The sequence below is a fragment of the Carex rostrata genome, chromosome 4 (genome assembly GCF_964058835.1).
Source record: "Carex rostrata chromosome 4, lpCarRost1.2, whole genome shotgun sequence".
Classification (NCBI taxonomy): domain Eukaryota; kingdom Viridiplantae; phylum Streptophyta; class Magnoliopsida; order Poales; family Cyperaceae; genus Carex; species Carex rostrata.
The window spans coordinates 7,899,712-7,927,352 of NC_135921.1; the positions used below are offsets into that span (position 1 = coordinate 7,899,712).

Here is a 27,641-nt window from a genome sequence, read left to right on the forward strand (position 1 = left end):
GTACAGCACAAAGAGACTTGTGTGAAAGGCTTACTATATCTCGGGAAGATTCTTTCTTATTTCTAATGTAAAAATCATTTGCATTTTTGTACCATCTTTGGTGCAAAAACCACGGGTGAAATTTACGAAGGTATCACCCAAGTATTCCTCATTTTCACGCTGCAAACCTATCCAAGGAACCCTTTCATACTGAACTCCATTCAGTAACAGTTAAAGAGTACAGAAAAACAAAATTAAACAGAATGCTCGAGGCGTTGTGCCTTGTACTGCTTTGCAAACATCACAAACATATTACTAGTTTTGCATTTGTTCTTTTGCATTTCATTTAAACATTTCCCTTTTCAAAATTGAAAAGAACATAGACACTTAAAATGAATAGAAGTGAACAACACTGCTAAAAATAATACAGACAAAGAACAAAAACCCGGAAGCTCAATATCCTGTTGGGAAGACATCTAAAATAGGAAAAGCAATGCCAGGTTTCCCTTTATAAGATGCAAGTAAGAAACAGATCATGAGCTTGGCAAAAATCTGATTGACAATAAAAAAAAGCGGCGGGTGGGAGATCCTTGGCTAGTAACAAGACTTGCTAACTTATTTGCAAGCCATTGCAGATTAAATGATACCAGCCCTACTTGCAACATCACTTACATTGTAGTCTTTGGTTAATTTTATGAATGCCTTTTTCTTCCCATCGGGCCTGTTCAAGCAATGTTCAAGGTGTTAGATACATGTACCAATGTTAAGCTAATCCGCAAGTAGGCTAAAGAATTTGGTCAATTGCATTGAAGTTAATTGCTCAAATCAAGACTTAATTGGGGTTAATTTGCACAAATTGCTGAGAGTTAGCATTTCTGTCTGTCCCAGTGACACAGCTAAAAATTAATTCCAAATTTTCAACAAGAGAAACTGGTGCATAATCAAAGAATTATATGAACACATGTAATACATAAAATCAGGATTTTTCTGGGTCTGACTCTCGAGGTGATTAAATGGACAAAATACTACACTACTGTAAATTTACTCTATAACTCTAATACACTACTGTAAATTTACTCTATAATTCTCTCACTCACATTTTCTGCCTAACCGCTCTTTTGAAAAAAAATTAAAACATGGTTAGTTTAACAGAATTCACAAGTGTGTGTTTGGCAACTGAAGTAGTGGTGATTTGAATACTTAAGGCGCTTGGATGCGCCAAAAGGAAGTGTATCAAGGTGGAGTAAAGTGCAGTGAAATTAAAGTATCAAATTCCTTAGTTTTTGACATCTTAACCCTTACTACTTAACATGCTAATACAGTACATCAGAATATTTTGGTCTTTGTATTTAAAACTACATCTACTTGCCTCTATCAAACACAAAAGCTTTAAAGTGATCTAGTATCTACTTCACTTGCCAAACACAAGGCAAGATTACAAGATTGGCTGCAACTTATCTATGACTGTCTGCGGTCACTTTTCCTTGTCACTGCAGCTGCATAGATAGCCAGCATGTGGTAGCTGCAGTCACATTTTTACCTGATTACTGTAGTCAATTTTGACATGCCATCGACGATTCAATAAGCCAAAAATCCATTAAGAGGGAAATAATACCAGAGTTTAGTTACTCCGGTATTCTTTGGGAAGGTTTTAGTGAGTAGTAGTTTTGGTACCAGTTTTCATTTCAACTTTCATTTACTAGCTTGTCTTGTCTTCCTGTGTTTATTGCACAACCGAAGGTGAATCAAGGCTGAATTCAATCTTCATTTAGAATAAAACACCATTGATGGTTACTTTGAGTGGGTTCAAATCGAGGTATTTTTATTAAAGTGCAAAAAAAGGAAAATTTTGCAATAAGTCTCTTCAATGCATGCCCGTCAGAATATTCTGTCACAAGTGTATTGGAACAAAAATACATCTATTTCTCTGCTGTAGGAAGAATTGTTGTAGAGTAGAAAAACTGATTCAGGCGTCCTCAAAGGTCATGTCAGATACCCCCACGTAATACTCCTCCAGAATATTCTGCCTTACCCCCTTTGAAAGTCATGTCAGATACCTGACCGATAGGGGACTGACATACATTTCATAATTATATCACTCCACAGTGTTGCCAGCTCTAAAGATAATCTAAGGGGAGGTAATATCACTCCTGAGTTTAAATAAATATAGGATTCCTGAAGTTAACAGAGTTTCTTTGCAATTCGTTAAGGTAAGACCTTATTTGTAATCATCACAGAAATAAGAAGGTAGATTAAAGAGAGAAATAAAACCTGATCAAGGTGTTTACGCTCTCAACATGTACTTCGTACATCTTCTGTATCGCATCACGTATCATGAATTTATCTGCCTTTCGGTTCACCAAGAAAACCAATGTATTATCGTATTGCATCAACTTCATGGCCGATTCAGTGATGAGTTGTTTCTTTAAGACCGCAAATGGGTCAAGCGCCTCTGTTACTGGAGGAGGAGTATTACGTGGACCTTGAAGCCCCTTTCTCTTTTTCGGCTGGTATATTGAGGGAATCTTTCGGGGTTTTTTCACATTCTCAGTTGTAGTGGGACCCTCTGCAGTGCTTGCATGTGTGACTTGTTTGTTGCCAACATCTACACTTAAGGTTATTTACTTATTTTGGTATCAAAATTATAATTGTATACAGGTATGATGACATCTACATAAAAGATCAAAAGGTAATATAAATCATTTCAAATAAATCAAGTGGGAGAAGTATTGATTTGGTTTCTTTACCAATTTTAACCCTCTTTGTTTTTCTTTTGTTTGGTCCTTACATGCAAAAGAATGAGGTAAAAGTGTAAAATTATAAGTTAAATGACGCAAAAATAGGGGCTATAATGAAGCTTCACTACAAAATTAGGATTAATCAGGCTATCTACAAAAGAAAGGAAAATATAAATGTAAATGAATGCGAAGGAACTGTAAATCTTCACAGATAATACCCTTGGTAAGAACTTTACAAGGAGGGCATGAAATCAGTAAGGAGGTTGGTCCTGGAGCTCTCCAGTTCAAGCAACTTGGGACTCCCGCGTTGACGACGGAGATGGTGTTATTCAGTGACATCGCCATCGCTGAGAAATGCTAAAGAGAGAACGAGAGAGAGAGAAGAGATAGATTCTGGCAATTTGTTTGTAACTTTATCTTCTTCGGATTGTGAGGTAGACAGGTAGTATAGAAGGCAGTACGGGGTTAACTCTCGGATTTCTAATCAAATGGATTCCGATCCGAGCTCTTCCAAACTACAAACGGGTCGGGCGTGACCGTTTCCTATATGTATATCCAAACTACGTTATACATTTTTTTTTTTTCTGAAAATGTAATTGTATAAAGAGAAATTTAGATATATACCCATTAATAATCCATCATAACTAGGGGTGGCAACGAACCGAACCGAACCGAACTTACCTTAGGTTTGAATTTGGTTTGAATTAATTTTGAACCGAACCTGGTTTGATTCGTTTTGAACCGAACCCATTTCGAATCGAATTAATTGCGAACTACACATTTTTCGAATCGAACCCGAATCGAATCATGAACTAAATTATTTTTTAGCAGCCCTAGTTATACCGGTAGTTTATACATTAATTTTTTTTCGCGGGACAAAATTCACATGGCTTCCTTTTACCGGTATGAACTATGAAATAAGTGCTTTTAAGTTGAAAAATTGTTCATGAAAAAATACATCAGAGACGGCTTTCCTGGTATGAACTATGAGAGACGGCCGAAGAGAGATGAGAGACAGTCATCTAGGCCGGAGAGACAGCCAATCGCCGAGAGTGTCGGCTAGATTTTAGAGCTAGAGAGAGAGTGAGTTAGGAAGAGATGGAGAGAGAACTAGGTTATTGAGGTTTGAGAGCGAGAGAGTGTCGGCTAAGTTAAATTATGACTCTCTATCTTGGATTTTAATTTCATCAGGTAAATGGATGGCCGGTGATTTTATGAGATTCGAACCACAAAAAAATCACGAACCTATTTTGATCGAACCAGGCTAGGTTTGAGTTTGGTTTGAATTAATTCCGAACCAAACCTGATTTGGTTCGTTTCAATTCGAACCCATTTCGAATCGAATTAAACTCGAATCAAACCAGAATCAAACCCGAATCAAACCCGAATCGAATCACGAACCTCGAATTTTTTTGCCAGCCCTAATCATAACTTCGTAAATTAGATATTTACTCATTTAAAATTGAAAATTAATTATTTTCCATCTAAACATAACAAATTTATTAATATACCCACTTTTAATTTTTTTTGACCAAAAAATATAAATCAATATTCATTATATATTTATAGGACAATTTTACCCTTGGACATCTTTTGCTAAAAACTTCAGAAATTTCTAGTGCGGCCTTTCTTCTCCCCACGCAGGACCTCTCCCCCAGCCCGCCATTCTTCTCCCCCGCTCTTCCTCTCCACCCAGCAGTCCAGCACACCCTTCTCCCCCCACCCTATCTCCTTCCAGTTCCCTTTCGTAGCTTTACCTCCCCTCTTCTTCGTAAATCAATATATCTGAAGGCACAAGTAATGCATAATTTGCAAATCAGTTTGGTCGGATGCATACTTTGGTTTTCATTGCTTATTTAGGACAGGGACAGTTGGTAGGTCAATACCAAAATGAAGTACTATATAAATCTCCTCAAATTTTATTGGGAATTGTACTTATTGTAACAACATCATACCTGTATTATGATGAGATGTTTGCTTATTACAACTACAAGCCTGATTGATAAGAGAAAAAATAACCAGAGTTTATGGATGTAAAATCTTGCAACCATTATGAGAATATGAAGTGAGAGGAAGGGCTATAGGGATGCTAACATTGGTGTTGTACTAGTGGTGATACTGTAACAGCGATGGTATTGAGCTTGACAATCGTACCAGCATCGATACTATTTGGCTGGGGAGAGGGAGGGCAGGGGGAGGGGGAGGACGGGTTGGAGCGAAGGAAGGGCGGGGGGAGAAGAAGGGGTCGCACATGAACATGTGTGAGAAATGGAAATTTCAGGAAAGAATTGTGAAGGGTAAAACTATCTTTTAAATATTTTATGAAGAGTGAGTCTATGGTACTATGCATATCATGGGTTGTTACCGTGTTACGGCTCTATATTCGAGTTTTCAAATCCTAACGGTTGATCCGAACCGTTCATCTTGTTCTCCATATTAATATGTGTTTGGAGACTAAATTTTACATTTTTTGAAATTTTTTTACTATTTTTTTAGATATTTAGAAAATCACTTGATCTGAAAATTCTGGACCATCCAAAAACAGTGATTTTCAATAAATCTAAAAAAATAGTAAAAAAAATTTCAAAAAATGTAAAATTTGGTCTCCAAACACATATTAATATGGAGAACAAGATGAACGGTTTGGATCGACCGTTAGGATTTGAAAACTCAAATATAGAGCCGTAGCACAGTGCCAAATCGTAATATGCATAGTACCATAGACTCACTCTTTTATGAATGTTGATTTATATTTTTTGATGAAACAACATAAAAATGGGTATATTACTAAATAGGTTATGTTTAGATGGAAAAATAACTGATTTTCAATTTTGAATGGGTAAATATCTAAGTAAAGAAGTTATGATTGACATATATCTAAATTTCTCTTGTATAAAATATAAATTAAATTTATTTACTACTTTGGTAATTTGACAATCATTTTCACTTTAATTTTAATCTTATTAATATAAAAAAAAGAATTTAATTTTTAAAATTTACATAGAGAGCAACTTTTTACAATTGTAGGGATGAAAATTCTCATACCAGCGATTAATTGCAAAAGGTTTTATTAAATTATAAAGTACTATATATCTTTGTAATTGAAATTGTAAAAAATTGCATCAATATTTATCAACTTTTTGTGAAATGAAGATATTATATATAAAAAGTTCTAACTTTTCTCCCGCTCCTAATCTCAAAATATTGCATTCCTAAATTTCCTCACCTATGCTATTCATTAAAAATTTAATTGAATCGCAATGTCTAACAGTTCAGTTCATTCCACAACAACTCGTCATATAATTCCCTCAATTTTACTTTGTCCAAATTCCATTATCCAGTACACCTATACCATAAATACCAAAGTCAAAATAGGATGGAAGAAAGCCTGAAAATTTTACAAGGACTAAAACAAGGTACAACAATGCCGGGGAAGTAAAACGGGAACAATTTCTTTCTGCTTTCAGAGACGAGCAACATATGAGTTGGCTTGCGTCACATATCTAACCCACCGATAGGGATTGTATGTCTTTGATTTCTTTGCTATTTGAAGATATCTCACCTGAAATATTAAGAGGGGAAATTTTGTGACAGAGGTCTATATCATTTAATAATTAAATGGGGTAGCTGCTATTCTGCTAAGACAAGTATAGATATAATATATTATGAAACTGTTTAATATATTTCAAAAGCGTTCAAGTACCTGGAGCTTGGAAGCATTGTACATTGGGATTGTAAAGTTCATGTTTACTGGTCCAGCTTCCTTTGCAATATTTCCTGCAAGAAAAAGTGACAAAATATATTGTATGATACAAAAACAAATGGGTAAATACAATTAGCTTAAATATTGAATGCCAAAAATGGAGATCAATTGAAATGAAATAAATACCATGCATTTCTTGAGAAAAAGTGAGCTTGGCACGAAGAGTATGCTCAGCTCCTCCAACAATCTGACAACATTCAACTTATAATTAATTCTGAAAGTATCAAACAAGTATTGGTATCATTTGCAAATAACCCATAATATACATGTTCTTTTCTAAATGTGACTATGTGTGCATCCTAGCTTCTATTTGTAAATAAGGTAACAATCATCGATGCAATTTGCAAAGAAGTACTATTATAACTAACTAACTAATAACTTGCCTTCTTCAAGTTCCATTCAAGCCTCCTAGATCCTTCTTTGAAGTCTGTTGTTTGCCCTGTTGCTCCTGCTTCTAACTCAAAACTAGCCCTGTAATATTTTTCAATCCAATTACGATCGGGCATTATTTATTAAAGAAAACAAATTCTTGACAGAGAGAGAGAGAGAGAGAACCTCATTGTATATGATGGGACTGGCATCTGTACAGTTATAGTGTTTGCCGTGACGTTTGGAGAAAAATCAGCCCTTATTTTGAGGATAACTTCAGCCTATTGCAAAAGACAATCACTCACTAAACATTACAAAAAAAAAATGTACATAAAAGCTTTTATAATTCAGTAAAATATCATGTAACGGGTCCTTACTAGACTCAGTATAAGTTAGCTTTTGGCTAACGAGAAGTCGGTTTTCTCAAGTCACTATTTTCTGGATATGCATGTTTTTCCTTTTTTATTGGATGTGTGTGTGTGCACTCCCTTCCCCCAAGTTTTACATAACGCATTATACTAGAACAGTATCTTATTTCAAGAAAGAACAATGTTTTGTGTTTTTGCTAGATATATGGTTAAAAAAATGAATACCTTAGAGGGTCCAGCTTCTTCGATTAAGGCAGTAACCCGAAAAGGAGGCTTAAACTCCTGAGTCATCCGATAATTCATCACTGCAAACTCTCCATCTGATGGTATCTAATGATCATGAAAAGTTATTTGATTAGCTCTATCTAACAGAAAAGTGTGACATTACAGATTTCTCCCCATTATTGCAGATTGGAGCAACAGTATACTAGATTTGTAAATGATATTCAGCATTGGATCTCACTTAAACACCTTGCATTATTTGAGAAATTTGCAAAGAAAAATAACAATTTGGTCTGCATAGAATAGTTACATGAATTAAAATCTACTAACTTTTTACTATCTTTCTGCTGAGTGCAAATTGAATGAAAAATCAAGCCTAGCAGATTTCTTTGTTGGGTCTGAGTTTATAGGAACTAGGAGTGAAATAATTTCTTAGATTCATATGAAAATGTTTAGGGGTGATTAAATTGGTCCCAGCTATGTTAAATACTATTGCAAAAGTTATGAACATTGGAAATGCAGGGGATGTTGTTTTCAAGACTGATAAAATTGGGTGAAATCCACAAGAACCCCTGACCCATTTAAAAGCATAAAAAAACCATACTAAATTGCATTCTTTTTCTAGGTTACTGTACTGCTTAACTGGCTGTTCTCACTTGCTTGGTCATATAAACAGGTACCAGTACTACTTCGACCAGGTAAATTCACCTTCCTTTGTATTTTTCCTAGGCTACTGCAGTGCTTGACAAACAAATATATACATGTGGCAAAATTTAATGAGGATGTAAAATTTAAAATTCAAGATTTACTTGGTCCATAGTTAAACAAATAAGGTCTAATTAACGGGGGTCACTAAAAATAAAAATGTCTGGTCCTTAGAAGTAGCACAACTCACCAAGGTTAAGGTTCTATCAATGTCAAAACTATCGAGATGCACCGACTCATGGAAATTGCAATCATCAAGAATTACGGTCCCACCGCCAGTTGAACTCCTGTAATCTAGTTATTTTATACATTTAAATTTAAACAATAGTTTGATCAGCACATTTTTGTGTTTCCTAGCTTGCCTCTAATTAGGTATATGTTGTCAAAACCATCCAATGGGAAAACAAATCTTAGAATAAATGGTTGCACTATTCAGCTGATGTACCTACTACTACACTATTTGTAACCTTGCAGCAATCTATGTTAAGAAAAGAGAAATAAAGAAAAAGAAAAAATAAAACTGAGAAAGCAGTATACCATACAGAGAGGATCCATTTCTACCAATACTCAAATCCTCATTAAGTGCAAGACGGATTTCTGGGTTGCCAGTCAAATAACTTTTCATTTGGATGGTACCATCTATCTCAGATGTCAGTATATAGCCCTGAAATCCATTAATTATTATTAATATGAAGGTACAATGACAAATGACAAGAGAATTAGTACGTACAATACACTATAAAGAACAAACCCACAATTTTTCAAAAATGTTTTAGTCAACTCAATTTAGACACACATCACCCAAAATGTACAACTAAGCACAAATTGCAATTATTTTACAAAAATAATCAGCCTTCTAAAAAAGGATCAAGTAGTGAATATACTGACACTTGAGCTGAAGGTGACACTTATTTTTTCAATAATATCCACAAAAATTTCCTCCCTCTTTTTGCCACCTGGCTCTGTTGCAACAACTGATTTTGTGACAGCTGTCCCTGGCATTCTTTTAGTGCCTTGCTGTCAATCAAAAACAAACACAGCTTAGACAAGCACTTTTAATATCTAGCTACTTTTTTCTCAAGAATGTAGTTGCATTTACCATGAACATAGCAGCAGGGCCCAGAGGAGGTAACCGTCCAGCATCAACAACGATCGGCTCATTAAATACATAGGACTTCAAAGCCTCTGTAGATGTCGTTTGTGGGTAACCAAAATCCTAATATATATGCAATGAGGTTAGTATCAACAGTATTAAATTTATCTCTTAGAATAAAATATAGCACAGCAACTTATCAATAAGTTGATGCATTATGGAGACTGAAAGTTCACTTTAGCTAAATGCTTTTTTTTTCCTTTCAATTTTTTTTTTAGATGATAGACCCAACATTTTTCATATTTGCAAGGCATGCGCAACTTATTTTCAAGGATATTTACAAATAGCAACCAAATGTGAATTAGTGCTATCTAAGGGCTACATCCAGCTTAATTTTGTGTTCTGAATTAAACAAAGAAGCGTGAAATATGGGGCTCCAAATGTGTACATACTGGGCAACAAGCTATTTGGTTGAGTAAAGATCACAATTAGTGAAAATTATTGGTTTTTATTAAATTTGTGCTAATAAATCGGTAAGTTACCTACTACTAACTCAAAAAATGTTAGGTGTTACTTGCATTTGAGAAATGTCACAGAAGAATCAACAGAACATAAACCCTCTAGAATGACAGGACTAATTATCAAAAATATATCAGAAGTTAAAAAAAGAAAAAGGTGACTTACAATGACTTCATCGAGCAATTCATACACAAGAACAAAGTTCTTACGAAGGGAATCTTCATTAAGGACCCCAAGATAATCTTTAGTTACACGAGCAATCCTTTGTAAAAGCTCTAAGACAAGAGAAGGCGACACATTTACCCTTGATGTTGCCACAAAAAATAGCCCTGCTACTTTCACATGTATATAATTTACCCCATCCACATTCTGTACATGTGCAGACAAGCAAAGTAAGCCAAAAGAAAAGAACTATAAGCATGTCATAATTCAAAGGAAAATTCTGTTTGGTAAACCATGTAAAAGAAGAAGAGCAAATGAGCAGAACGTGGTTACAATTGAATTCTTTGAAGACAAAAAAAAAAAAAAAGTGAGAGAGGAGAGAGGTCTAAGAGCTTTTCCACTGTTCCGACTATGGGTTGGATTAATTGTTTTGGAAGAGTGAAATACTGGACCAGTCCAACTATTGATTTGCTGACAACAATGAAATAAGAGAGGAGCACTCTAGTAATAATAGCCTTGGTCCATCACTTTTCAGCCACTACTCTGCTATTCCAAAAAGCACTGTCCTGCTAGAATTAACAAATGATCCCCAAATCAACCCTGGTAGAACTCCAAACATCATGAATGCCCTGTACAAAATAAGAACACCACAAGTACCCCGATCTCCTAGTATACTGAAAGTCGACGGGGAAATGTCTATTCACAGATTTTGTGGCAATGATGGATCTATCTATCTCTCTCTCTCTCTAACATATTTTTTAAGAAAATGTGTACTTTTGCATAGCACAATACCAGTACCAAAGGATTAAAATTGTACTGAAACCTGACATTGTAACCCTTGAAGATACTTACAAAGACAGGAGGTGCCTCCTCAGCTTCATCCTCTTTCCAGAACTTGACTTTTCGGAAAAAAATCTCTGCACTGCCTTTTGCTACTTCACCGCGATCTGTTCCATGAAAAAAGGTCCATGCATTTAGAAATTACTCATCGAATCATCTTACCATTAATTACCTTCAGTAAATTAGTTAAGCAAATCGGAAGTTAACAACTCGAGAAAGTTATCAAAGCTATTCTGGATCTCAGATGAATTCAACTATTAGTAAAGTGAAGTGTTTATATCTAGAGAGAAACAATAGATAGACATCCAACGTAGGCTGTGTTCTAACCGGATCAAGAGGTTTCTAGATCCGATTAGATATTTCGATCCCCGACCGTGTTTAAGATGAAGGACATTGCAATAAGGAGGCTAAAGTAGAAAGATGGGATGAGAAGAAAGAAAAGAGTACAATCACGAAAGACGATGTTGTCTCCTCGCTGGGATAGCACGAAGAATTGCGAGATCATGGCTCCGCTTTCCTCTCAACTCTCAACTCCCTCAAACAAACAAAGAGGCGATAGTAGTAAGATGCACGTGATACGCACGTGAATCGTGGGGCACAAATTTGGGCCTTGTTATTTTCCAATTCTCTTTCTCTTTGCGTACACGGGCTTTGTTGGAGATCAAGTTTGACACTATTCAGAATTTAGTGACAGTTCAAGAATGTTGCCTGCTTATCTAGAACCACGGATTTGCAGACACACAATATACCACCTTTGGAAGTTAATGTGCTCTCTCCTCAATGAATCGTTTGATGCAATTCAAAAACCAAACTCCAAAATTAACCAATAAACACTACATACGATGAACCAATACGAGCTGAACCGTACTTTCCTATACAAATAAATATAATCTATATATAATCTATCACACATGAGACGTGCATTCTGACACTCAAATTTACAGTTAATACATGTATGGGCATATCAACAGAGAATTACAGAGTATAACCATGCAGCACATGGAGGAATATGAAAACATATCGTAATACAAATTGCCAAAGTATCAAAGAAAAGCTAACGGAATACAACGATTTCACAATTTTAGCATACATTATTCAGCACGTGGTCCATTGTGCAATCGAATTTATCAAGAGGCAATGCAATCAAAAAAGAAATATGGAAATATGAAAAATAGAAATTAACAATGAAGAATTAAAATTGAAAACTAACTGGCTAACCATTCCTGAATGAAAGAGTACTCGGAACTCCGAATCATGATCTCGATATATTACACACTTACAAACATGAAATTAAAATTCAGACTCAGCACAGGATAACAAGTCATGCCTGTTAAATCATACAACAACACGGCCAAAGCTAGAGCTACTCTTCTCACTAAAGCTACAGCATGCGACCAGGTACAACATCGTCCCTCAAGAAGGGAATATTATGCAAATTCCCCAGTAATTCATCTGTCGTGTCCACGTCTATTTGAAAATTCGTCATGTCTACATCTCCACCTGCAGGTCCCTTTGCCTCCTCATTTATATTAATTCCTCGAGTTATTTGAGCATTTCCTCCTGAACTGCCAGCCCCACCTGTTGGGTCAGACTGAAGCTGTCTCTTGGGTGGACGGCCAACCTTCTTCCTAGCCATAGTTTTCTTACCTCTAGTAGCAGGTGCGCTAGTTCTGCCACTACTAGGTACTGTTTCAGGACTGCCATTTGTCTCGGGCTGATCTTGGTTTGGGTTAAAAGGGAACATGGGATGAAAAGGCTTCCAATTCTCGTCAAGCTCAGAGGGCTTGGGAAATCCCATTGGGAAGAACCCCCAAGCAGAGTAATACGTATCAGTGCCCGGGACAATAGGGGGTGTCACCGCTAGCTCAGAGGCATGAAAAGGTCGGCGGCAGTTGGAATGAGGGCAAAGAAGTGACCTGTCCTTGTAACTGCTCTCATATTGGTGAAGATGGCAGCAAAAAGGACAGGCGGTCCAAAAAGCAGATGCATTCGAGCCATTTGGCGAGGTAGCAGCAGCAGTGACAGCTGCAGAGGCAGAGGCAGAGGCAGAGGCAGAGGCAGAGGCAGAGGCGGACGCGGAGGCTGCTGGGGTTTTGGGGGTTGGAGCAGAAGGGGCTGGGTTCTTTGGGGTGGTAGAATTGGTTTTGGCACGTGAGGGAGAGGGGGATGTGTTAGATTTTGCGCTTTGTTTCTTGATTTCATTGTCAATGAGTTTTTTCTTGGAGGGGTCAGTGAGAAAGGAGAGCGCATCTGCCACCAGGTGTGATGCAGCTTCTGCACCGGCATGGGAGTTGGCCTCAGGGCGTAAAAGCATTGCCAGGCGATGGTGCTGTTTTCTTATTGTTGGCTCATCTGCACTCGGGTCCACACCTAGTACTGCATACCTGTAACCAGAACCAATTTTTGTTAAAGATTTCTATCACAAATGGTTTTTCTATGGAGAATTATCTTAATACAAAGACCGGAAGCTATAACAACTCTGTTTTTCTATATCTGTGCAAGGGCCAACATCAGTCCAGATCAGTAAGTTAACCCTACAAAGGGTCACTGGTCAGGTCCTGTCCATTCAATGTGCTATAACAAATTGTTGACATGAGCCAAACCCACATACTAGTCATTTTTGCAGCGCAATTAAGTGATAATTAAGTGCTCCCCATTAATAATCCTCTAACATACATAGAACACATTCAAAGAAAAATCAAACTTATGGTATAGTTAGGGTGTATATTGCATCTTTCCACCCTCCATCCAATCAAACTACATATATCACTTCAAGATATGACATGCAGTGTCCTTGGTGTTGAGCATGATGCTTGAAAACATATCCAATCTGATGAAAGCCAGTCTAGGTAAAATTGTATGTAATAAGCCTTTCATAGTCATCAAATTATAGCAACTATTTTTCCATTTTCTAGTTGAATAGCACAAAAAATAAGGTGGATGGTCACCCTATTTGTTATCTAGGATCCTGTGATCTAAGAAATACAAATAAAATTCTGATGTACTATATTTAGCAACTAATACAGAAAAAAGGAGAAGCAGCAAAGATTTCCCACTAAGTCACACAGATAAGATGCCAAGTTAATCATTCAAGGAGTTATAGAAATTATAACATCGGAGTCTAACTTAAAAACAAAAATGATAGAGTTAGTGTTGCTCTACTTGCAATTTTGTAAAATATGATCTTCAAAGCTGATGGTAGTAGTTTCCATTATTCATGTCTCAACTCTAGTGAAGGACAGTATTCTAGACCACTCTTAAATAATCTGAAAACAAATACATATCACATGCAACATAACTTAGAACAGGAACTTATCCTTGAGGCAATATACCTTTTTTGAATTAGGAAGCGATTGATCTAATTAACTGATGTATGCATCATTGATCTACTCAAAAGATGCTGCCCTGAAAATATATGAACACAATGTTTGTGCCATTTGCTAATATTGCCTCAAAACTTGTACAAAAATGAAGTGCCCTATATGAATACATGAGCAGTCGATTATATGGTGAATGGAGATATACAAAGCTTCCATCTGATGCCAGCACAGATCCAGTGATGCTCAAGTTGCCACGTCTTAGGACACAATACACATACAAATATACTTTTTTTAATTACCTTTCATAGACAAACAAAAAAAAGGATACATATAGCATTTAATACAATTTTTTAAATATAAAGAGGAAGCACTTCACCGAATTTTTATTCCTAAAAGTCTGCTTAAATAATTTTACTAGCTAAAGGTGGATTAGAAATAGCAATCACAGAGAAAACAAGCCAAACAAATGATGGAAGTTTTAAGGAGCAAAGGTCAGAATGTCTATTTAATCATAAAAGGTATTAATCAAGCTTCTCATTGGAATACGTGTATCTATGCAAATCATGATTGCATCAGCTGAAAATTCAAAAATAAGATATGTGGTACCCCACCCAATAATTGATGTATCAGCTGAAAATTCAAAAATAAGATATGGCATATACTGGGTAGCATACCAGATGCATATTACATGAGAAACCATGTAAGATACACACCTAATAAGGATACTGCCAGGAGGCTGCCAGATCAGGCAACATAGAGTCATAGACTGACTTTAATATCTATCGATTTTACAGCAGTTACAACTTAGCACTTGTGCTGTAGAAAATTGAATGACTATGTTGCACAGATAGTATTGTATCCAATATGATATGGATGCAACAATATGATATTTTTTTCAAAATTTCAGGATACAATATGTTTATATGATTATATATTTACTGATATTTAATATATGATATACTGTATGAATAACTGCATTTTTATTTTACAAAAATATACCTATTAATTGAATTAAATGAGCAATTAACAAGCCTATAGGATGAAGATTTTAAATAAATCAATATAAAAGACAAGATCGTACTTATAAATGTAATGAGGAAGCAATGAAAATGGGTATGCAAAAGGCAAACAATCAGTCCTGGAGAAAAGGGGGAACCCTAAATGGGCACCCAAAAACATTGAATGAGCTGAGCTGTCATTTGACAAAATCACCAAAAAAGAAAAAGAAAACACAACCAAAAAAGAAGTAGTCTGGTTTCTGTCTTGAAGCTTGGTTCCACAATGCACAAACAAAATTCGAACCTCTGTCCCTTGCATATAAAAGACATCCCATACCATGGGAAACTCATTTTACATCAAAGGGATTCTCCCGGGCTGCAGTTATGCAACATTGGGCTGGCAGATGCACGTGTCCTTCCGTTCCTCCACCAATCAAATATATCAAAATAGTATACGTCGCATGATGTGTCTGATACATATAAAACACATATCACATGTGAATCTGCATGGATATGTATCAGATACGGGTACAGCTAGATTAGGGATGTATCTGGATAACATAGTTGAACAGACAATAGCAGAAGCAATTATATGGTAATGTTTTCTCACGTGGGATGAGGCTGCTAATAAAATTGATCTGACATAGGGCATAGTTCCTTTGTTGATATAAATTAAAGTTCATCACTAATGTTCTTTCTTATAACTTCCCTTTTTGGTGAGAATGTTATAACTGCTAGAGTCATGTGAATAAATTAGAAGTGGGTGAAGGAATCTAAAATAAGAAATATTGGTTTTAGTAAGCCAAGTACTTAAATGATGATCTTTTTCTCTGTTAAGGTGAGATGCACAAAATTACTATCAACAAGTCAAGTGATAACTAAATTTTTATTTTTTCCGAATTGGTTCTTAACTAGATAGAATTCAATCACACCTTTCCATCAATTGGGAGGGTAGCACTTACAAAAAATGCAAAATCCATTGCACAACACCTCAGCCACTTTAAAGAATAAAGCTCAGTTTTTAGATATTCATATGTTCTTAAAAGCCATCTTTATTTCATCATTGATCATTTGGTAAAAAAAAAAAAAAAGGTGAGAACAGTGAGTATAAATATTCAGTTCTGCTTTTGTTCATAAAAACAACAGATTAAAGAAAGAAAAAAAAAATCACCAAGTTTCTAACTTTAAGAAAGAGAATGTATTCGAGCCAATCAATTATCCAAACATCAGTTGAGAAAAGAAGAATGATAGCAGAAAGGACACAATTATTGGGTGATTAAGAAGGAGAAATTGAATACCAATCGACATGGTGAGGTCCAATCCGGCGCTGAGAAGCAAGGAGAACATCAGCCACAGCAAGAACAGAATCGACTCCTTCAAGCATGGGATCAGCCTCCATTGCCCGCTCCGCAAAGCGCTTCGATCCGACCAGATCGCGCGCCGCCAGCAGACGCCCAGCGATCTCCAGCCACCGCTCCGCCTCAGCACGGCCTCCGCCGCCGGGCGTGTTCGCCATGGAGAAAGGGAGAGAGCACGAGAGTAATTTCAGAGGCAAGAATGCAAGGAGAAATTGGGGCGAGATAGACTGCTGAGTACTGGAAAGAGGGCTGCCGATTTGTCTGTCAATGCAAGCCTAATAACTCGACTCGATACCCGGTAACCCGGGTGTTAATGGGTTGGGACCGTGGGGTTCGACAAGATAGCAAAGATGTTCTCTGACATGTATCCGACTCGGCCGGGTCACGAGGCAGCCTGCCTTTGATCCGTTCAAAAATGAAAATATTTACAAGTTTTTTTTTAAAAAGAAAAATGAATATTAAGTCTTTAAATTTTATATTTTTATTATTATAACAAAAAAAATATTCGAATTTTGAATTCATGATTTTCTATATAAAAACTATATGCTTTTGCCACTAAATTAAAGATTAATTTTTAAAAATATTTATAAGTATTGTTCATTTTAAAATTTGAGAGTGGTGATTTGAGGTTTGATTTTTTTTTTTTGGTTGAAAGGTCGAGTTCGAACCTCAATAACAAATTTTTCCCTACCAAATAAAAATAATTTAATGAGAAGAGTTTTAAGTATCTTTATTTCTACGTCAATTACACATTTATTTATTAAAATTTATTAAATAATTTTGAAAAGTAGGATTTAAATATCTTTACTTTTTGTGTCTTTGTTACGCATCTACTGTTAAAGTTGTAACTACATAAAATTTAAATATCAAAATAAAACTGTTAAATTGTAATATTATAGGTCGAGATATTATCAATGTCTTCCTCGTATCCCGCAGTTAAGTTCTTTTATGTGCATCGGTGTGAAGATGCTAATATAATTAATATCTTTCTCTATACATATATAAAACATTATGACATTTTAATTTTGTTCTGATTGTATTAATATATATATTGATGTGATTAATTTATAGATGTTGATTTTTTAACTTATTGATTTATATAAAAATAATACTCAAAAGTGATAATATCACATATTTATCTTGATGTATAAGTTTTAGAATTTTTTTGTTGTTAAAAATTTAAAATAAAGACACGACAAAAGCACAAAAAGGGTATTTTAAAAAAAATATATATTAGAACTAATTTTTATGATTTTAATAGAACAAGCACAAAACAATTAGATTTTACAAAAAAAAAAAAAATAGCTCCACCGATCTTCTGAATCATGGAGGGAGAAAAACAACTTCACAAAGTAGTTGGATTATTTTTTTTTGTTTCTCCCTCCACCGATCAAGAAGAATCGGTGGAGCTATTTTTTTTTTGTAAAATCTAACTTCTTTGTGTTTGTTTAGTTATAATTATTTAAATTAGTTCTATTTTTAAAAAATCCAAAAAGAAGTAGAGATAATTGAGGCCTCTTCATTTAAAAATATTTAAATATTTAAAAAATCAAGAAAAGAAAAACGTATCGCGTTGAAAATAAAACAAGTATTTGAATGCATTAGAAAATCTTCCGCTGGATGACAGGAGTTTTTATAATTGTTTTTTTTTCTTGTTTGCCAATTGTGCATCCAACAATTTTAAGAATAATTTATGAATATTCATATTCATCAACGGTTTCATCAAACATATTATGACATGTGTTCTTTTAATGTAAAAATTATAAATCAAACCATCTAACTATTTAATATTTACAATTTTTTTTTTTTTATAAATTTCGAACGTGTGACTTCTCACACAAAGAAAATTGTTTTTGTTTGTTTGATAATGTTTATTCAAAACCATTTTGGTTGGTTTTCCCTCAATCAGATGTTGTAATAAATTGTTGGGAATACATTTGATTAGCAAAAATGAAAGATGTTGTGTTCGGATTTTGAAATGTAATTTGGTTTACTTGAATCTTAAAGACCTTAAAAACTAATAAAATATAGTAGCCAAAAGCTTCATTTCCCATTTATCCTTTTGAGTGGGACAACTAATTAGAAATTTCCAAAAGACCTTGTGTCACACCCCCGATCCGGAGGCGCGACAGTTCCAGCCGTGTCTATTTACCAATTAATATACGTAACATAAGGCATGGATCTTTTTATGCATTGCCAATAGCATCCATTATTATTCCCACATCCCAATTTATTTACAACAATTATCTGACATTTTATAGTGGATGATGCTAGAGATATATTCTCTGCACCTTGTCAGATATAATAAACCCAAATCCCATACCTTTAGGTGGCTCTGCTATCAATTACCCGGAAGCGCTCTTTATCTTCGTATAATAAACCTGTAACCCACAAGGGGAAACGAGTGAGAAATAATAAATTATTTCTCAGTGCTGATTGCCACTCAGATTATTGGATTCGAAGGAAATCCATATTCAGAATGAAATCACCGCACGAGAAATAAACAGTTCATTTCCTAATGACGAATGCAAATGCTCAATAATATAATCCAATTGAATAACAAAAATTATAGAAATAAATCAGAACTCTAAGAATCTTATCAGAATAAATGGTTTGGGTCAAAATCTTTTAATACTTTAAGTCTAGTAATGTTTGGGACCTAATCTTTACAACCATTGAGTCTGGTAACGTTTGATTTCTGAACTTTACAATTTCTAATCTGGTAACACTGATAGATACTATAACATGTATCTGTCGTGTCAGGGCTTATACCGTTCTAACTATCATGACACCTGATTAACGGAAACAATACGAAATCAATATCACAATACTATCATTATCGGAAAGAAAATCAATGATAAGACAGTTACCACAGTTCATTAGTCTTACAGTCACAATTCACATTTATTCAATATCCCCTATCCAACCGGTACTGGATTCAGTTGGGGCCATTCACCATATGCGCATAAGGGTCCTGGAGTAAAGTTTAGTAGCTAGCTAAACTTTACAATATATTAATCATTTTTCTCCACTATATGGAGGTTCAAGGATTACAGTATTTCATATTCATTCAATTCAGTCACTGTAGTCTCAATCAATCATTTACAATAAGAATCAAGCAATCGATAAACAATATCAACATGACAGTCAACGGACTTACCTGTAATTCAGTTTCAGTTGTATTGGGCTATGCATATGATGCAACAGTTCAATCAATGCAGTCAATCAAATATTCAAAATGCACAGCGAGTTACGATTTAATTCCTAGTTATGAATCTCAGACTAATCCAATAACCTCGCACCTGATATCGTAGGGCAATAAGCGATGTCACTAATTGTTTGTTCATGCCAATCATTATGTCCCGTCAATCTCTTTAAGCCTATGTCAAAAGAATATATATATCTTCTATTAATTTTAAAATCATACTTTGCTTTGTGATATCAATTAAACTCACCTATATAACGAAGCACACTTATAAGTTATAACCATCCCTAATCATTATTTAATTATTTTCTTAACTTCTTTCACTTATATTCAATTCAGGCCCCTAGTTCAAGTCTAAGTCCGTTTAACTAATTCAAGTCCAAATTCAACAATCCAAATATCAATTTCACATACACATTTAGTCCAGGTCTGTTCTATTTTATTTTCTTTTATATCAAGCTCAAGGCAAGACCACATTTCTATTTTCTTAAATCCAAGAGCCTTATACTCACTTAACTTCATTTCTTCCATTTTATAGCTTACGCCTTACTGTATACTTCATATTTTCATTATTCACTTTAGTCCCTCTAACATGATTAATTTACGGATTTAGCAAATTTTACCATTTAGTCCACTGACCAGTGAACTATACCATAACAGAAATTAATAAACACGGTACTGAATGATACCAGTGTCTAGAGAAGCGAAATCATCAACTGAACAATCTCAACTTTTTGGTTGCAGTAGAAATCGATACCATAAGACATCAGTAGTTCAGTACTAACAAGTTAGGGTTTAAACGACATATAAAGAAGACAAAGTAAAAAGGAATAAGATTTTCAATCAATTACTATTTGCAATCAATTGATAGCGAGGAAATTACCCATGACAATAATCGTATAGCTCCCTGAGGATATTACCATGACCAGTGATTTAAATCTCAAAAGCATGATCACAAATGAGATAGATATATGAACAAAAGCCCTTCTGTTGTTTTCTTTTATTTTTCTCGTTCCTTCTTTCATCTTTCATTTATCCTTTGTTTTCTAATTTTACTTTATTTATTTCTTCGGATAAGAGAGAAGAAATATCCTTAATTAAAGGAAGAATTAAGCATGGGTGTTTCATGTAGAGACCACCGCGTGGCCATATTTCATTTGGTCACCATTAATTTTTATTAATTTTTATTACTTAAAGTTTGCATAAGTGACCTTAATCTTTTCAAACTTTATAAATCAGCCCAAAAATTTAAAAGGAAGATTATAAGTAGGTGCTTAATCCTCTATTGTATCTATTAATTTGTCTGACTTTCCAATATTCAAACAGTTGGAAATTTCAAATTAACAACATATAATATAATTGAACAAAGTAATTTAAATATATCATGTTATGCCTAAACAAAATGATAGTGGACATTAAAATGTGATTTATTCTATGAAAAACATATTTAAGCATTTTGTATATTATTTTCAATTATTAATTTCATATACATATTTTGCATAGTGTTACACCTTGTATAATTTTATTGTATGATCTAATACATTGGATTTGTCCACACGTACGTATTATGATTTGTATGTCCATAGAAAATAAAAGTCTCTTGCCGTGTTATACTCTTTTTTGTCATGTTTGATTGTGGAGTAAGTAATTGGAGCTCCACCTTTAAGGCCGTTTTCCAAATGAAGGGAGACGAAACAAAGGGAGGGGAAAATCACTGTGGAAGAGAGACGCTCACCTCAGACTGTCTCTGCCTGAAGATTTTCCTTGCTCCAGAAGAGAAAAATTGGAGAGAGAGCGGAGGTGAAAAACTATTGTTCAGAGGGAAGAGCGGTACTGCGTAATCTTGATTTTCTCCGAATTTTGTCACTCTCAAATTGGGGTGTAGAAACTACTGTTCTGAGGATAGCCTCCCCCCTCGTCCTCTCCCCTTCCTTCTCTTTAATGAGGGTTTCCCCTTCGTTACTGGAGCACAGCCTAAGGAGTCAAACGAGGAGTAAATTTAAAGGAGTAAGATAGAGTAATATTGGAGTTAATCTGGATTAAGTTACTCCACATTTTTAGGTGGTAACTTACTCCACTTGTAAGTCCCGCAGTTAGAGTAACACCATATTATAATTTTCTCTCTTCATGAGCTTATTCTACTAAACTCTAGCTAAACATGATTATTTTAATCTACCTTAACTCAGAGTAAGAAATTTAATACGGATTTACTTTATTCTACAATTAAACATGACCTTTATGTATATATGTATTTATTTGTAATGTCATAAAAAACTAAAAATATTAGAAAAAGTTGCTATACAAATGAAAAAATTTAAAATTGCAAAAGTTGCATGAGCAATAATCAATAATATAATTACGTGACAAGACGTGTTTACGGGGCTTCTTATAATCTGATATTGTTGAAATTGTACACCGCTATTTATTTATTTTTTTAAAGAAAAATGAAGATCAAATTTTCAAATTTCATATCTCAGAATTCTCTCAATTAAAAATTTCATATCTCTGTTATTACATTATCCTGTTATTACAATATTCTCTAGAGTATCTCAAATTTTGAGTTTAGATTTAGACCGTCCAATTAAAATCCAAACCAATTTAATTTGAAATGGAATGCACAAATCAATATTCGTGCCGATGCGACGGTCCGAATCTAAATCGAAAATTCGAGTTGACTTAGTCATGTGTAGAGTGGAGAAAAAAAAAAGTGTCGTATTGTGACTAATACATTATAATTTTAGTCTCGTGCCGTACTATGATCAAGTTAATTTTCACGTGCTGTGCCATGACCAAAATGTCAAGGGGTAGTCACAACACCTGAATGGTCAGGCCACGTGAGTCATGCCGTGTCCAAATGTACCGTGACCAAACGTGACTCGCGTGACCATTATAATTTAAACTAATTTATTCAAGATTCAGCATTTGATCAATATATAATGGTTCTAATTACACGTGACTCGCGTAACCACGTACCATGCTGTGATTAGATATTTCACGTGACGTGTTATGCCAAAGTTTCAAAAAATAATTACGACACATAAATAATTACAGCATAGAACACATGAATCATAGACTCATAGTACGTATATTCCGTGACAAAGCCAGCTCGACATTTTTCCCACTCATGTGAATTCGAACAAGAATAGGTACGGACGGATACGGGCGTGCAAACACAATTCGAAGCTTTAACGGTACGGATACGAAACTCCATCCGACCCGTCCGTACCGTTGACAATATTTCAGAGTCGTCTCTCTTCTTTTCTTTTCCTTCCCTCCTCTCCTCTCCTACAATTCCATCAATCTTCCGACCTCTTCTTTTCCCCTCGAAACTCAAAAGTCGTCTAACTCGGAAATCTTTCATACCTGGAATTGTGCAAGAAGGCTGTACGGTATGAAGGATTTTACCTCAATACTAAATAGTTTTAATTTAATTTCGTAATCTATTTCTTTCTTTCTTTCTATTTTTTCTCTACATTCAAAATTTCTCCGGACAGGTGGTTCTCTTCAATTCTTAGTTTTGGCAATCACCAGGGTGTTGGTGCAGTAAAAAATTTCTACTGTGTATTGCATAGTGAAATTGAGCGATTTTTATGAGACTGTTTGATACCTTTTGCTGTTCGACCAAATGCACAATTGATAACTCCCCTAATTCGTTCTTTGATTTTTGAAACTAGAAAATGTTTGTGTTCTATGCTATCTGGGTTCTGAAAAAAATGAGATTTTAAAATTGACAAATCATAGAGAACGGAATATTTAATTTGAATCTAAAAGTAACTAGTTCAAAATTTATATTTCTGGAGCACAAAATCAAATTTAACATGGCAAATAAAAGTCAATAGATTTCTTAAGTATAAAAACTATGCAGTTTTAGTATGTTTGATATTATATCAATGGTAATTAAATATAGACCAATGACCATTAATTGTGAAGTTCACATCATCTGACTGAATAGCATAATTTTTGAAGGCATAATGTCGGCATCTATATTGATCACTTCCAAAATTGCTGGATATAAATTTTAGATTTATTCATTCTGATTACATAATTAATACTGTTGCTAGTGGATCCGTAACCTTCCTGGAAATTGATTTTCTTTGATTGGTGAAGTATAATTATTCAGTTGACAGATAATGGCAAGTAATATGAATAAATTTTAGATCCAACTGCTTATAATTACTCATAAGCACCATCACCTTAGATATATAATTCTTTTGTAGGTTCACCATACCAATATGAGCTGGAGAATTCCTTTTGTCACGTAAGTTTTGTATGTAAAGTCTGCTTTAATATTAGTTTGAAGTTGTTTCAATGGCTGATTTGAATAAATTATGAGTTGTTTTGGTCTGGAAAGGCTGATTTGAATCTGTACCAATAATCTAAATATGCTTGCTCAGAGAAATCAAAATTTTAAGCTAATACTAAATTGTGCTATTATGTTCAACGCTCATAATTAATGTTATTGTGGTCATCCTCGGAGTGTTTGAATAAATTTATGATCTCCCCCTGAATACTATTTTTGAATACAGGTACCTTGAAATATTCACTTAATTGCATCTTCTTTGTAGCAGTTCTTTTTGGATGGGTGTACTAGGATAAACACCCTTTAGGAAACTGGTTTTGTGGATAAGATACTGTCTGCATTTCCATCTTACCAACACAATACTTTTACCTGAGTTACAGTACAATTTCGGGTAGTGGATTTAATTTAGCTCCTTTTACCATTTATTTGCAATTGAAAAGTGAGTTTTCTGCAATATTCAGATATTATTTAATTAAAATAAAAATAAAACTATAAGCAAGCTTTGTTTAGTCTCTGACCTGTTGAACCTCTGCTGATCTGGTAACTGACATGTTGGTCAACCTCGTTGATTGACGCAACCTGACAGCCTCCCAAAATGTCTTGGATTTTTAACATTGCTTAGTTCATTAAATTAGTTTTTTTTCAGTTGATTGTTGTCAAGGTAATTTATCATGACATAAAAATATGCAGAGGCACAGACCAGGTACAGACCCCATTACGCACACAAGGGATACCAACCCAATCATGGTATCCTGACTCTGTCATACCTCCCTCTTCGCAAACCTCTGCATATGGTACCTCCTCCCGTAATGAGCCTGCGTTGTTGACTGCTGATGCTGAGTCAGCGGGAATCATTTCACGGTTGAAGGACAAGAGGTACGTTATTTTTTTATTTTATTTTTTTCATAGACTTTAAACTGATTCTTAGCTATTCAGTTGAATTAACTTAAGATACCAGGAAGAAAGTAAATTTCTTCTCGGTTTACCTTGGTTTTAACAATGAAGTGTTATTAAACTTACTCATAAATTATTGTTTTGGTAGTTGCAAATAAGAACAAAGTAGATTTGACAAAGGAAAATCAGATGAAGAACACTGGAAAAGAAAATTCTTATTTGGTAAATTGCTGATTTTTTTTTCCTCTTATGGTGAATGAAGTGTTGATGGGTTGAAAAAACTTCTATCTGACAAAGATGCATACAATGCGCTTCTCAATTCACTTGATGAAGTCAAAAACCAAAATCATGTACGTTGACATGTTTTCTTATACCCTGTTGTGAAAATTTCCAATTTCTAAGAATTCACCCCATTATTCTTGACCTTTTTAGACATATGAAGATCTTCAAAAAGAGACACTACAACTTGCCGGTGAGGTTCTTTCTCCTCTGAGCACTTCTTCTTCCTTTGTAATACATTCTTTTAGATAATCCAGCTTACTTTTACTTTGTCAATTCTTCAGAGGCAAATGCGGAAAAGCAAGCCAGTATTATAGAACTCAAGAACCAGGTATAATATTAATGAAAATAATTCTTTTTCGCTACCGGTATGAAATTGCATGAAACTAAAACCAGGGTTACACTGAATGATGTTGCAGTCTACTATAATTAGGACAAGCGAGCTGGCATCTGCACAAGAGAAATTAGCTGAACTATTGAGGCAAAGGGATGAAATCATCAATTCATACTCTCTCCGTAACCTCAATGATAAATTAAAAGGTTAGTAGTCTGCTAATGGTGAGGTAACAAGTTAGATAGAAGTTTGTGAAAGGTCATTAATTCGTGGTTGCAAAAATTTCACCTATGGTGTACAATAATAGTATTGCATCAAGTTACTTTGTATTATTTTACTCTTATTTTCTCACTGTACTCAGGCAACAAAATAGTATTAGATTCTTAATTAAATGCCAGAACAAAAACTTCAAAGGCAAAGTGGTACAAAGGATTACATTCCTGGTTTGATTTCTCTAGACTGGCTCAAGTAGTGGACCTTTTTAATTATCATAATTATAAGTTAGATATTGTATGTTATATTTATATTTTACCAATCCTGAGATTCAGAGTTTGTCCCTGATCTTCATTTGAATGAATAATTTTAATATCTGTATTTGTAATAAATCTTGAAAATTTTAATATCCGTCTCCCTTTTAACTTACAGAAGCTGCTTACAAGGCAGATCAGGAGTCAGATATGCTTCAGACAAAGATACTGAAAGAAGAAGTAGATATACGCACATTTATACAGGATTACAAGAATCTACGTATCGCACACCACAGGCGTACCCTTTTGCATCTTGCTGCCAAGACCTCTGTTTGCTAGTTATTTTTCCATTTAATCAAAAACTCAATTACACAAATCGCAAAATATATTTTACAAGTGTTATGGTTTCAACTGGTTCAAATAAAGTTGTATGTCATTACAATTATGAGTGCGAGTTTACTTGCTTTTGCTCCCATAGTAACACTCTGATTCATTGTACATTTATGGTACTTCAATTAGTTGATCTTTCCTTTTTTTTTGTGAAAATTCTATAAGGTGAATGATATTGTGTATTCCATAGGAAGCAAGAATCAGCAATCTTATCTGTACGACAAATACTATAAGGGGCGTTTGGTTTGTGCTTTTGAAAGGTAATTTCCAGGCATTATGATTCCCTGGCAAGCGATTACTGTGTTTGGTAAAATGATGAAGGGAATAGATGCGGTGATCCTTCATTCCCTGCTATTTCGATTCCCTCGTATATGGCTATCGCGATAGCCTAAAAAAAGGCGGAACTTTTTCATTCCCGACACGAAGTGCGCTACTTCTTATTTTTTTTCATTCTCTCTTTTGTTTTCTCTCTCTGTGCGCTATTTCTTTTTCAGTGCAAGTCTCCTCCCTCCCTTCTCCGACTTCTCCTTTCCGACGGAGACCATTCTCCGACTTCTCTCCTTTCCGATGGAGACCACTCTACTTCTCCGTTTGCACTCTCTCTCTTCTCCTATTTTCTCTCTCCTAGTTAACCAGCGACTCGCCCAGACCGCGAACTGACGACGCTGGTATTTTCTCTCTCTTTTTCCATGTTGTATTTTATCTTGTTGATTTCAATTGGCTCCAATTGCTGAGAATGGTTGATTTGAGTGGGTTTTTTTTTTGTTTGGTCTGAATATGGATTTTTGAAGTTCTTTTGTCTTATTGGAGAGAAAGAACCTTCAACCGACAATTATGAACCGGTTTGTTGAATTAATTTACTTATACCGTTTATATTGGATGCTCCATTTGATTCATTTTAATGTTTTTATCAGAATCAATTTCATATAGTATAGTTACATAATATTAGAAGTTGTGCTTCTAATGCTTTTATTTATTGTGTTACACCTGGATCAGTTCTAGTAGATGTATCTATAGTTGGGAATGTACCGACCGTGGTTTTGCCAAGTATGGGTTGAAGTAGTGCTACTGAAGGTACTGGTGCTGGTACTGTTGTTGTTTCACCGATGCAACGGAGAATTTCCAATTTGGGAGTTACCGTTGGACATTCGGAACTTAATGAAGAAGAGAAGGAGACGGATAGGAAGGGCAGCACATATGGGCAGAGTGCTATTAAAGAATCAGCCAATGACAGTGGGCCCAAGGTGTTAATGAAGAGAAGAGAGTTCTTAGAAACTGACGCAAGGGGCCCAAACAACTAAAACTGGAGATGCAACATAGTCGTTACTGGAGGCGAGA

The 27,641-nt window shown here is 34.9% G+C and overlaps 4 protein-coding genes across 5 annotated transcripts; 1 reads left to right on the plus strand and 3 right to left on the minus strand.

The window, feature by feature from the left end:
- Window positions 1-233: 233 nt before the first annotated feature.
- On the minus strand, window positions 234-3,166 carry LOC144553017 (large ribosomal subunit protein uL23-like). 2 transcript variants are annotated; one of them, XM_078301083.1, is made up of 3 exons: window positions 2,936-3,166; window positions 2,251-2,584; window positions 234-700 (listed from the first exon to the last, which is right to left on the minus strand). In XM_078301083.1, the coding sequence occupies exons 1-3, from the start codon at window positions 3,060-3,062 to the stop codon at window positions 616-618; spliced, it is 546 nt and encodes a 181-aa protein (XP_078157209.1). In that variant the 5' UTR covers window positions 3,063-3,166; the 3' UTR covers window positions 234-615. The 2 variants fall into 2 exon arrangements, with proteins under 2 accessions (XP_078157209.1, XP_078157210.1); XM_078301084.1 differs by having other exon boundaries at window positions 2,954-3,165.
- A 2,780-nt stretch (window positions 3,167-5,946) lies between these two features.
- LOC144553005 (Clathrin adaptor complexes medium subunit family protein) lies at window positions 5,947-11,362 on the minus strand. Its single transcript, XM_078301070.1, has 13 exons — window positions 11,206-11,362; window positions 10,771-10,865; window positions 9,922-10,125; window positions 9,244-9,360; window positions 9,033-9,161; window positions 8,682-8,808; window positions 8,335-8,438; window positions 7,443-7,547; window positions 7,036-7,130; window positions 6,864-6,951; window positions 6,607-6,667; window positions 6,421-6,494; window positions 5,947-6,279 (listed from the first exon to the last, which is right to left on the minus strand). The coding sequence occupies exons 1-13, from the start codon at window positions 11,261-11,263 to the stop codon at window positions 6,181-6,183; spliced, it is 1,356 nt and encodes a 451-aa protein (XP_078157196.1). The 5' UTR covers window positions 11,264-11,362; the 3' UTR covers window positions 5,947-6,180.
- A 564-nt stretch (window positions 11,363-11,926) lies between these two features.
- Window positions 11,927-16,757, minus strand: LOC144553015 (uncharacterized). The gene is made up of 2 exons (XM_078301081.1): window positions 16,375-16,757; window positions 11,927-13,142 (listed from the first exon to the last, which is right to left on the minus strand). The coding sequence occupies exons 1-2, from the start codon at window positions 16,590-16,592 to the stop codon at window positions 12,140-12,142; spliced, it is 1,221 nt and encodes a 406-aa protein (XP_078157207.1). The 5' UTR covers window positions 16,593-16,757; the 3' UTR covers window positions 11,927-12,139.
- Window positions 16,758-22,889: 6,132 nt separating this feature from the next.
- On the plus strand, window positions 22,890-26,388 carry LOC144553006 (vacuolar protein-sorting-associated protein 37 homolog 1-like). The gene is made up of 8 exons (XM_078301071.1): window positions 22,890-23,028; window positions 23,857-23,897; window positions 24,630-24,815; window positions 25,096-25,183; window positions 25,266-25,305; window positions 25,397-25,443; window positions 25,532-25,652; window positions 26,092-26,388. Exons 2-8 carry the CDS (start codon window positions 23,872-23,874, stop codon window positions 26,250-26,252), a joined length of 669 nt encoding a protein of 222 aa, XP_078157197.1. The 5' UTR covers window positions 22,890-23,028; window positions 23,857-23,871; the 3' UTR covers window positions 26,253-26,388.
- The last annotated feature ends 1,253 nt before the right edge of the window (window positions 26,389-27,641 follow it).